Source organism: Bos javanicus, chromosome 9 (assembly GCF_032452875.1).
Source record: "Bos javanicus breed banteng chromosome 9, ARS-OSU_banteng_1.0, whole genome shotgun sequence".
NCBI lineage: Eukaryota > Metazoa > Chordata > Mammalia > Artiodactyla > Bovidae > Bos > Bos javanicus.
This window is the reverse complement of record NC_083876.1, coordinates 52,650,940-52,663,721: the sequence shown is the minus strand read 5'-3', so window position 1 is coordinate 52,663,721 and position 12,782 is coordinate 52,650,940. Positions and strand designations below refer to the sequence as shown.

At 40.8% G+C, this 12,782-nt stretch overlaps 1 protein-coding gene across 6 annotated transcripts in view; it reads left to right on the top strand.

The window, feature by feature from the left end:
- The window catches only part of KLHL32 (kelch like family member 32), a 213,262-nt gene that overhangs the window by 174,314 nt on the left and 26,166 nt on the right, over positions 1-12,782 (top strand). For 5 of the 6 annotated variants that reach the window (XM_061427780.1, XM_061427778.1, XM_061427776.1 and 2 more), the window contains one exon: positions 5,951-6,677. In XM_061427780.1, the coding sequence (XP_061283764.1) occupies positions 5,951-6,677 (727 nt within the window). Of the gene's footprint in view, positions 1-5,950; positions 6,678-12,782 lie in introns of those variants that run through there. The other variant, XM_061427781.1, reaches the window with a different exon arrangement.

Genomic DNA, 12,782 nt, shown 5'->3' with positions numbered 1-12,782 from the left:
TTACTGCTTTCGACAGGGCTTTATCTTTTGTTAGTGTTGCAGAAAAATACTCAATCACTCATCCGATGAGAACTGCTCTGTAAAGGTCATTTTAATATATATATTTGCAAGATATAAAGGTGATTTTATGGAAGAGCGCATTGATGTGTATTCTTGGATTTGGGATAACTTCCTAATTCATATATTTTCCAGAGAACCTGTGAATATAAAATTTCTTATTGCTTTGGGGGTCATGTTGGGCAGTACACATACTTGTGGACATACATAAGCAGAGATAGATTTCAAAACAGCAGCTCCTTTCAAAGGATCAGGAATTTTATATTTTAAAACAGCAGTTTCTATCTCAGTGTGTTTGAGAAACAGTAAAGGAATTTGGATCACAGCTTGAGGGCTTATCATGTTAGGAATGTGATGTTCGTTCATATATTTCACATATTTGTGAAATACATCTAAATAGGTTGCATACTTTAATTGAATCAGAAAATTTTGCATAATTTAAAATTATATACTTTTATATTTAGTATTATATATCCTATTCATAGAATAGCAATCAGTGGGGATACACTGAGAAAACTAAAAGGAGGGGACTATTTTCTATATATTTTTGAGCCAGGTTTAGTTAACAGGGGATCACCTGGAACTTAAATATATATTCCCATTAAGAAGTGAGACAGAAGTTCAATACTCAGAGGAGCCCATTCCTCTAAAGACTGGTTCTTTACTTAAAAACTCTATAATTGGCACCGTTAAACCATGGTTTTTATGCAAAAATAATCCATAAATGAGAGTCATTGAAAAACATTTTCACCTATCTAAAGCAAAGCATGCATTTTTTAAAAAACAGATTTTTTTTCTCTAATTTAGACAATACGGAAGTTGGGTTTGATTTTGAGTGCCCAGATTCTACCTTAAAATAGTTTTTGATGAACAAATAATGATTATATGATATAATAGAACATATTTATAATTTGAAAACGGCATTTCTGGTTCCAGCTTTTCCATTAATCAGCTGCATGACTTAGAGTATGTCAAATAACTTGTCTGGATTTGATTTCTCTTTATAAGATTTAGAAGTTTGAACCAAACGTACTCAAAAGTTTCTTCTTGCCCTGATATTTTCAAATTTATTTGAGGGATTAGCATATTACAATGTGCATTGCATTGCTAATAATTTCAAATAGAGGTGGCCAGCGCCAATCGTGGAGGGAGTAAAACGAGGACCATATACAAATAAGTCCAGTGCAGTGCGTGCTGCCTTGTGTGAGAGCTTATAAGGGCTTTACAGGAAAACCACAAAGATGAGATGATGAAATAGGAGACTGAAGCCTGTGATAGATAGATCAGTCATGTCCGACTCTTTGAGACCCCATAGACTGTAGCCCTCCAGGCTCCTCTGTCCATGGGGATTCTCCAGGCAAGAATACTGGGGTGGGTTGCCATGCCCTCCTCCAGGGCATCTTCCCAACCCAGGGATCGAACCCAGGTCTCCCACATTGCAGAAGGATTCTTTACCATCTGAACCAGTGGGGAAGCCTATAGACAGACAGATATGGATATATACAGAATCTGATGTCATTGGTTCAAAAGAAATGTGAGAAATAGCCTAGGAATAGTTACAAAGAATTTTCCATTATGCACCAAATATGTGTAGCCTACTATGTGCTAGACATTGTTTTTATCAAGAAACTGAGAGATATGTTGACACTGGAATAAGCAGTAGTAAGTGCTCCTTTGAGGAAGAAACAATTGTCCATCAGGGCAAGATGAAATGGATTGGGTTAGGCACGGTGCTTGGGAGATTTCCTGTGGTCTTTGGAGGTGGCAGTCCCTGTGTTTCAGATGGTTTAGGAAACACCTTGCCTAATGCCCTGTTTCCTAAGTACTCTTTGATCTGTCCTCCCAACCTGAATCCTTGTGTTCTTTTCCACTGTTGCTGTCTTTGTCGCCTAAGCAAGTGAGAGATAAAACTTTCACTGTATGCTCCACCCACTCCCATCAATTAAAATATTCTAGAAATTAGGGCGATGGGAATGTCAGTGTGTCGGAGTACTTAGAATAGGATTTTCACCTTCCCTGAGTTATGCTTTCTAGATGTAGTATCACCAAAAGCCAAAAGTTCCTTAAATAAACATTTGCAAATATAAGCCCCAAAATGCACTACAGAGCTACCTGTGGTCTCTGTGTTTCATGATGCCCAATGATGAATCAGCCTTCTGTGTATACTATAGTTTCTAATGGTGGTGGCTTAGTCCTAAGTCATGTCTGATGCTGCAACACCATGGACTGTAGCCTGCCAAGATCCTCTGTCCATGGGATGTCCCAAGCAAGAATACTGCAGTGGGTTACACTTTCCTTCTCCAGGGTATCTTCCCGACCCAGGGATCAAACCTAGGTCTCCTATGTTGCAGGCTGATTTTTTACTGACTGAGCCACCAGGGAAGCCCTAGTATAGTTTCTATTCTAAACCTCTTAAATGGGCTCCAGGATTGCAATGTACCGCCTTGCCCTCAATTCAGCATGGCAATGAATAGTGCTCCATTGAAGTTCGTGGTATAGAAGTGATTTTAAGGTAGCCCATTGTTTTGGATTTTCTTTGCCATTTCTTCCATTATCTGGATAAGTAAGAGTTATCCATGGTTTCAATGATTTTTCTCTTTTATATTGTCACCAAAGTAAAAACTGAGTATGACGACACTTTTACTTTTGTTTATGTATTATTGCAAAAGCAAAACTGCAGAGTGTTTGTATGGCTTCCTTTATGCCATCAGAATCAGGTGCTGATTTATAGAGCCAAGGTCTGAAAGTATGCTGTCTTGCCCGTAGTAAGATCTTACCCATGCCTTACTATAAAGGAAACACATTGTCTTAGCCCTAGTATTAGCTACACATGCCCTATATCTTTATTAAAGCATCCTACTTAAGTTTCAGTTGATTTTAAGCCTTTTGAAATTTGAAACAGCAGACTCAGGTTACTGTAATACAGCAGCAGTTTACAGTCTCATGGATGGGACTGTCTAAAACCTTCCTGCTCAAAATGTGGTTCATGGACTAGCAGTGTACACATCACCTGGGAGATGGTTAGAAATGTGGACTTGCAATCCTTCTCTTCCTCCTCCTGAATCAGAATCTGTATTTTGGCCAGAAACCCCAGGTAATTCATGCACATATTAGGTTTGAGAAGCACTGGATTTAAATCTAGCACTAATACCCTATCTAGGTGAGATTGGTTTGAATTTGGCAGAACTGTAAGTTGTATTTACCTTTGATCTGGAGAAAAGATAAACCCAACAGATATGAATGACTATGTAGTCTGAAAATATTTATAAATAATAAATGTGTGAAAATTATATGAAAAATGTGAGAAGTTAGACATATTGGCAGTAAGAAAAAAGAGCCCAGAAAATGCAGACTAAATGTATGTGCACAAAGTTTTCTGTAATACATAATACTTGGGGAAATTGAGCATGGACCCTCTCATGATATTTGTGACATAAGGGGTGATAAGTAGACAGAAAGCCGGAAGTGATAGATCACAGTGATAGATCACAGTGGTCACTGTTCCACTGCCCGCTTGTTTCCTTAGAAATTTTCTTAAAAGCAGAGCCTGGCTGTGGCTTATGTTCCTTTCACACAGTAAGTGACAATGTTCACTAGAAAGATCAAGGTAGATTGGACAGTGTTAAGACATGGGCTGGAAGATTGATTAGGGCATGGGAAGAACTGATTTATGAGGAAGGAGGAAAGTAATTAAATGGCAGCACTGTGCTATAAAAAGAGGCTATAGAGACATGAGCATTTCTTTGGTAATTCTCCAGAGCTGTTTTCCTGTAGTATCCATATGCAAGATGCAAAAACATTAGGCTCTAAGGATTCTGAGAAGTTTGTTACAAAACAAAGCAATACCAGCTGGAATGACTCAAATTAGGAGCAATATGAAGGATCAAGTTTAAGAAAATTTTACCTGGTACAGGAGTGACCTTCAGTGGGATGACTTTATCTCTGAAAACTTTTGAAAGCCCTGTGGGACAAAGAATGGAAAATCATTTATTAAGTTGTAGAATTATCTCCCCAGGGAAATAATTGGAACCCATTTCTTGAAACTTGTAAAATTAGGGTGGAGGAAAACCAGGATGTTGCCTGTGGGAAAACTCTCCACTTCTGGCAGAGACCTGGTGATTGATGAGTAACCTGTTTCTTCTGCACTGTCTTTGATTATTACTGTTTTACTGTACACAGGTAATTTTTTTCATCAGGCTAGTACCTTATTTAAATTAAAAAAAAAAAAAAAAAAAAACTAGTTTCTGGAAAAACAGCCAAAGAGTGTCTCTCATCTGCCCTCCATGGTGTCTGCCTGTGTGGCATCTGTTGGCTGCCTGGCACCCAGTGACATTCTTTTTCCATTTCTCTTCACTCATTATTCATTAAGAGATGCAATTTAGCATATATTGGAAGCAGATTCACTGGCTACATTCTCTTCATCTGGAGAACTAAAAAGACATGCCCGCAATATGCCTTGCCTTTTGGAGCTGTTCGTCAAATGGATACAAGTCAGAAATGATCAAATGCTTCAGAGAGTTTAGCAGTCCTTTTCACCAGGATGAAAACCCGGCTCATGTTTGTCAAGGAGTAATGGTCTGAGGCCATGACATTTCCTTCTGTCTCTGCAGGTGTTTTTTCCTCTAGTGCAGTGAGTCAGCTGAAAAAGGAACCCAGAACCCCAGTTCCATTGGTCAGAAAGCAAGTAAAACACAGCAAAATTATCTAGTATTCTATTTATTTTTTTATGCTACTTCCTTCAGGTCCACATTTATATTGCTTAGGCAATCTAGTTTTATATAGGTACTATTCAGAATAAAGGGCTTCCCTGTGCCTCAGCTGGTAAAGGATCTGCCTGCAATGTGGAAGACTTGGGTTTCTATCAAATATGTTAAATGGAATTATTAGATATACTTCTTTATGCTGGTGTTTGGAAATCTTTGCCAAACTTAAATATTAAGTCACATTAATTAACTTACTTTAAGTGCTCCATATCATGAATTGACTTTTTATTGCTATTGTTTTCTAAACTATTCTTCAGTTTTGGTATTTATGACTTAATATGCCTGCTTTAAAGAAATTCTATTTTTCTGTAGCCAAAAGTTTTTACTTTTTCCTTCTTGAAAGATTTCTAGACCTAAACAAAAAGGCTAGGATTAAATTCTGCTCTTGTGTCCATAATACAAAGATAATTTCCTCTATATCCTGTTTTTATGAAAATAGCTCTATTAAATTGCTGTATCTTACAGTGCAAACAAAAACCATCTTCAAAATGAAAACTAATTGAGAAAAAATAAAATGGATAGATTGCAATCTTTCTTTTTCTTCTCTTGCTTCCTGACTGATACCCTACCAAAAGAGCAGGGGAAAAAGTCCTTTTTCTTTTAAAATCATGCTACTAGTGTCATATTGATTTTCTCTCAAGTACACCCTCTGGTCTCAGATGCTCACATATTTTCACACATTACTCGTATTGATACAGCACCTTGGCTCACTGGTTGACATATGTTGCTTACACTGATGACACGATTCACTGTTGACACTTCCTGGTGGAGGTGGGGGCACCAAGCCTCTTATGCCTAAAACCCAAGAGAACAGCCTATTGCATCACCATATTCTCATTTTTTGAAAAGTAATTATTGTTCACCGGAAGTGATACTTTAAGTCTTGTCAGTTTTACTTAACATTGTTCCTAATCGCTCCAGTAGTGTTTTGTGTTCTTTTGTGTCTCTGCTGATGCAGAAAGGGAAAAAAATATCCCTCAACTGGGTATCACAATATTTGAGTGGTACATGGTTTGTAAGGAAAAATAAATTATGAAGTGTCTGAAATAAAACATGGCAAGGCCTGTGCGCCCCTTGCTTTGGCTCTTTCTTACCTCTGTGCTCTCTCTGCCTCCCTGCCTCTGTTTCAGCTAGCCGTGAGGTGGTTGGAACACAGCTGTCATTACCAGTACTTGGATGAGCTCCTGCAGTATATCCGCTTCGGCCTCATGGACGTGGATACGCTCCACACAGTTGCCCTGTCCCACCCCCTGGTCCAGGCGAGCGAGACGGCAACAGCTCTGGTCAACGAGGCCCTGGAATACCACCAGAGCATCTACGCACAGCCCGTGTGGCAGACTCGCAGGACCAAACCGCGGTTCCAGTCGGATACCCTGTACATCATTGGTGGGAAGAAGCGCGAGGTCTGTAAAGTCAAGGAACTCCGGTACTTCAATCCCGTGGATCAGGAGAATGCCCTCATCGCTGCCGTGGCCAACTGGAGTGAGCTGGCTCCCATGCCCGTGGGGAGGAGCCACCACTGTGTGGCGGTCATGGGGGACTTCCTGTTTGTAGCAGGAGGGGAAGTTGAGCATGCCAGTGGTCGGACGTGTGCCGTGAGGACTGCCTGTCGCTATGACCCCCGCAGTAACTCCTGGGCAGAGATAGCGCCCATGAAAAACTGCCGGGAGCATTTTGTGCTGGGAGCCATGGATGAATACCTCTATGCTGTCGGGGGCAGAAATGAACTGCGTCAGGTTCTGCCTACCGTGGAGCGGTATTGCCCCAAGAAGAACAAGTGGACTTTTGTCCAGTCCTTTGACCGGTCCCTGTCCTGTCACGCTGGATATGTGGCTGATGGTCTTCTGTGGATATCAGGTAGAGCATGCTTAATGGATTTATTACAAAACACTTTCATTCATAAATTGAAAAGTCAGGCTTTGGTAGTTGTGTCCACATGCGTCTGTGAATAATTCAGCCAAGGATGCCAGTTTAGCTAATTCACATTCATTTACTGGGCACCTGTTTCTATAGAGAGCAGTGTAAGGGGAAGTAATTGACCTTTCTGTGACTTTCTGAGTGATTAGTGGGGTAAAATTTCAAAAATGGAAATTAATGGCCCATTAACATCTCTCTTTCTACCAAACCTTCTATTGTTTAGATTGTCAGCTTTTCATATTCATGGATTGTATTACACTCCTGTGGTCCTTAGCTTTTCCTTTCACCTTGGGCTGTCTGAGTAGGAGCCATTCTATCAAAGACAGGGCAGGTGAAGAAAAGCCCAGTTTATCCATATGGATGGGTATAACAGTGGGAATAGATCCAGGTCAGAGCCATTGCTGTGCATTGAGGGAAGAGGTTTAAATGATTGGCTAAAATAACATTTTCCTTTTATTTGTGAATTATAGTTTTTCATGCCATCCCAGTCCTATATTCCTATTTACTTTCCCATTCTTCCTAATTATTTGGGGGTTTTGACTATTTTGCTTTTTCTTGTATTTGTATTTTTTGGAAGGCTTTTGATTATTAAAAGAGGAGAGATACTAATATAATGAATCCCATGCTCCTATAACCGAGCTTTAGCAGGTACCTGCTCAGGGCCAGTCTTGGCGCATTCACACCCATGTGCCACTTCTAGCTTCTCATGTCTGTCTTTGCACTGCTACAGAAGGAACCTATGAGGCATGTGTTATTAACATCACATTATCAACTTGTGTTTCCAATACTGTTATTGAAAAAAACCTCACATGTACTCCTTTGAAAAGTTTGCCTATTAGGGAAGAAAGTTGCATCTCCTCTCAGTTGGAGGATACTCATTTTGTGACCCAAATGGAACTTACTAGGTTTCTGTGTCAAGGACAAAGAGGAATAGTCAAAGCAAATAAATACTAAGATTAACTTAGAGATGTTTGTACTTGGAAGAAATAATCATTTTTAAGTACACTAGTGAAAACTTGTTTCCTTCAGTAATCGTCTCTAATTTAAAATCTGCTCCAACAAAATTCTCCCTTGCATTTAAAGTAAATTCACTGGACTCTGCCCATTTTTCCTTCTGCTATCTTCAGTAACTAGGGAGACAGCTGTAGTCTTGGCGTCTCTGGGTAGTGCCTCAATTATTGGCAATTCACTGATTTTTATTGAATAAACCTGGCTCATGTCTGGATTTAATTGCTCAAGAATTAATGAATGAAGATTGAGACCAAAGAAGAGGGTAAATGAGGATAAATTACTGTTCCTGTATGCCAAATCAACATTTGATATGAGTGTGTATGCTATTATATATTGATATAGATAAGACCTCATTTATCTGGTGACTTACTCCTTTTTCTTTAAGTATATATTTCAGCGGTTAAGAAAAAAGCCACCAGGACTATATCCTGTTAGATTTGTTGAAGAAACCTTAAACTTGGCTACAAGAGAGTCATTGCTATTAGGAAGAACGGATCTGTACTTAGATAACAAAGCAATGATGGATTTATAAAATCAGTATACTTTATATTGTCTTCCAGCTTAACATTCCTTCCATTGACTCATTCAGTTTTCACATATGCCTAAGGTATTGCATTCCTAAATTTTGTATTGCATTTTCTAAATTTTAGAAAATTTAAACTTTCTCATAAACTTCTCATAATTTAATGATTATTCCTTATTTTTAATTTTGGCTATAAAACTTAAAAAAAATGCTGGCGTTTCCCTTACATAGTCTTAGAGGTATAACGATTTAACACTTTCTTGAGTGAGGCCTTAAGAAAGCAGAGAAGTTTATCAGCCTAGATCTAGATCTCTCAACCAGGTTCAGTTCAGTTCAGTTGCTCAGTCGTGTCTGACTCTTTGCGACCCCATGAACCGCAGCATGTCAGGCCTCCCTGTCCATCACCAACTCCTGGAGTCCACCCAAACCCATGTCCATCGAGTCAGTGATGCCGTCCAACCATCTCATCCTCTGTCGTCCCCTTCTCCTCTTGCCCCCAATCCCTCCCAGCATCAGGGTCTTTTCCAGTGAGTCAGCTCTTCGCATCAGGTGGCCAAAGTATTGGAGTTTCAGCTTCAACATCAGTCCTTGCAATGAACACCCAGGAATGATCTCCTTTAGGATGGACTGGTTGGATCTCCTTGCAGTCCAAGGGACTCTCAAGAGTCTTCGCCAACACCACAGTTCTAAATCATCAATTCTTCGGTGCTCAGCTTTCTTTATAGTCCAACTCTCACATCCATACATGACCACTGGAAAAACCATAGCCTTGACTAGATGGTCCTTTGATGGCAAAGTAATGTCTCTGCTTTTTAATGTGCTGTCTAGGTTGGTCATAACTTTCCTTCTAGCTGACTTCTCTCTCCATGTGGGTCTGTATGTTTCCTTTTCCGTTTTATTAAATGTATCCATTTATTTCAGTTCCTGCTGCTGTATCACTTTGTTTTTTCCCTACTATGAAAGGAAATAATTTCCTTTGTTCTCTTTTTGCACTAATGCATTCTGCCTGTGTTAACCATACTTAATGAAAACAATCACAGTTTTCTCAGGTTTGTTTCTCCCTACTGTGTACTTGAGATGAAAATCTTACTTCCCTGTGTACAGTACAATACCTTTAATTGGAAAGAGGAGGAAATCACCAGTGACATTTCTAATACCTTCAGGCCCAGCTTATAATAAATCAGTTGTGAATCTAACCATGGATAGGAAAGGGTTGCTAGGGGCCCTTTAAAAAAAAAAAAGTTATATAGTTCACCCTGACTGTCTCTGATTTAGAAGTGTTACCCTGATTTCTTTTTGGAGTAGATAAAAATATTTCGAGCTGTTCCTTATCCTTTACCAAATAATTAATTTTTTCCAGTTTAACTAATGGTGTATCGGGTCATTGACATCCTTCTGGTATATTGTAAACTTTGCCTGAGGTGACGTGGATTTTGGGGGCTTATTTTTGTTCCATAAAACACAAAACGAATGTTTCTTTAGAGACTCAGTATTTCCAGTGTGCTCACTCCCTTCTCTGTACCCTCTCCCCTTTGCTGTCCATTTTAGGGTCAGGACACCTGGAAACCCGCCCCTTGTTTTTAAAATGAGACAAGCAGAGATGAATTCAGAAAACCGAGCTGTGTAGATATGCCCATTAGCATGTGATTTAAGATGTTAGAGACAGTCAGATTTTACAGGCTCCTCTAGCATCTGACATTGTGACCCAGTTCACAAACACGCACATCATTTCTACTTGAAATTCACAATCCTGAAGTAAAGTAAGCATTAAGTATCCCACTGTGGCACTTTTTAAAGGCATGCTCTCCATTGTAAGAGATTGTTTGTGAACTACTGAAAATATCCTTTTTCGTGTGAGTGAAAGTGAATCCCGAACTCATCTTGCAAAATAACTTACTTTTCATTTTTGTCAATTGGCAGCAGGATAATGGGACACTAACCACAGAATTAGTTCCTTAAAACTACAAAGATAAGACAGTTGGTATTGCATTTCCTCAAGAGTGGCATTAGTGCTGTCTTCATTCTCTCAGGAAATGGTCTATCCTTATTAAGTCAGTGCTGGATCATGGATACATAAGATTAAATCAGCAAACACACTTCCTGCCCTCTAGGAGTGGACAATCAAAGAGTTTTTTTCAGCTATTTCATTCGTGAAAGAACATTTGCTAGGGCTTCTTTAACTCCCTAGAATATATGTTTATTTTCATCTTGATTAAATTTAGATGAAGTTTGCATTTGCCCCATTTAAAATAACTTTTATTTATTCAAACCCATTAAAGGGCCTTTAATTTTTCTGGTATTCATTATAATTAGAACAATATAAAACATAGTCAGCATTTTGAAAATGCCACAGCTATAGCTTTAATGTGTAAATATTATTGCAGAGGGAGAGGGTGGGAAGATTTGGGAGAATGGCATTGAAACATGTATAATATCATGTATGAAACGAGTTGCCAGTCCAGGTTCGATGCACGATACTGGATGCTTGGGGCTGGTGCACTGGGACGACCCAGAGGGATGGTGGGGAGGGAGGAGGGTTCAGGATGGGGAACACGTGTATACCTGTGGTGGATTCATTTTGATATTTGGCAAACTAATACAATTTGTAAAGTATAAAAATAAAATAAAATTAAAAAAAATATATTATTGCATCTAAAGAAACTATATACAAAGTACTGGGGACAAGCAGGGGGCATGACTGAGGCTGGCTGTGTGAACTGAGGTCACAGACTGAGGGCTCATGCATGTGTGAAGCGCGCTCCACTCTTTGCCAGCCAGCAGACTGGGCAAGTTTCCTCATCTCCCTGAGTGGTTCTGGGCTAGTGCTGCAGCCACAAAGCACAAAGGCAGGTCCCACGCCGGGCTCACGGTTTTTAAATGGATGATTACAGTGTCGTGTGATGTGTGTGATGGGAGATGTCTTCCCAAGATACAGAAGTAGCGTGAAGCAGGGAGTAATCAGTGTAGGGGAGCCAGAGGTTTCATGGAAGTTTGTGGCATCTTCAGCCTCACTTAGCCCCAGGTCCTTTGGCTGCTTCCTACTTGCCTATTAACCCCTCCCTGTGCTCAGGCTTGAGCTTCATGGTCCCACCATTTCCATAACTCTCTTAGCCTCTGGCAAGCATCCACTGTTGGAAAAACCCTGTGGTCCACTTTGTACGTGTACCTGGGCAGCTGAGCTTGGTGGGAGGAGCCAACTAAGGGGGGCTTGGTATATATATCTGCTCAGCCCCCAAGTCCTCTCTATACCCCACCACTAGGGTCTCATCTACCCTCCTTCACTAGCTTCCTGCCTCCTGTTTCTCAGAGCAAATGGAAGTGAGGAGGTTCTCAGAGCAAATTAAGTATGAGAAGGTGGTGAAGAGTGCGAGGAGCCAGAGGAGCTAGAGATGGTCTGGAAATGCTAGTGAGGAGCATACAGAGGACGGGGTATGAAGGAAGGAGCCTGAGAATGTGCAATGGCAAGGCCAGAGGAGGAGGTGCATCATAGAAACCGAAGCCAGAGCAGGAGGGTGGGTGAGAGGTGTCCCAAGACTGTGGGGACGTCCAAGTCCAGAATATATCCTTGGCATTTTTCAGCCAGGAACTACTTGGTGGTTTTATTGGAAGCAGTTTCAGGAGAATGAGAGAAGGTAGAAGCTAGAATGGAGTGGTCAAAGTTGTGGATGGAAAGTGAAGAAGTGAAAGCTGCAAGCGCAGGCCACCTTTGGACAATGCTGGGACGTCATCAAAGCTTGACTCCCTGAACTTGAGCCTTCCCCTCAGCTTGCCTGTTACCCTGCCCCATCCTGCAGGGAGAGAGGGTACTGTGCTAGGTACACACATACTTCGGGCTGGGTGACAGCTTTTCATTATAATTAATAGTGTTCTTGGCTTTAGGAAGAATAAAGGAGGAAAGACGGAAGGAAAGACAAAGAAGTTTGGCTGAGAGAATGGAGATTAGGTAGAGGAAAAAAAAAATCTAGGTCAAAGGAGGGAACTTTTTTTGAGGAATGAGTGCATTAAGCAAATTTATAGCTAAGGGGAAGGACAGAGTGAATTTGAAGTGAAGGACTGGGGGCATCTTCTGGTTTTAAGTGCTGAGAGCAGCTCATAGGTACCAGGAATAGGAATAAGTGTGGGGGATGCAATATTGACTGCAGACACAGGGTCCCAGACAGGACAGTGGGAGTTAGGCAGGGGCTTGGGCTTGGACAGGAGGAGAGAGCACCCCGCGCCCCCCCGCCAGCTCCAGGGCAGGATGCAAGCTGGGTGTGGACCTAGATGAGCTCAAAGAGGAGGGGCAGGGACCTGATGAGGGTCAAGCGAGAGGCAGAGCTGTCGGTGGAGGTCGTGCCATTTCAGGATCAGGAAGAGGGCCTGAGGGCAGTGGGCTTGGGAAAAGTTTCTGAGAGAAGACAGAGGGAACTAACATGTTTATACAAATTGTGTCAGAACCCATGCTAAATTGGAAACCACAAAATTATGGTATCCCAGTATGCAAATTTCTGTTCTATTTTTTGGTGGCACTT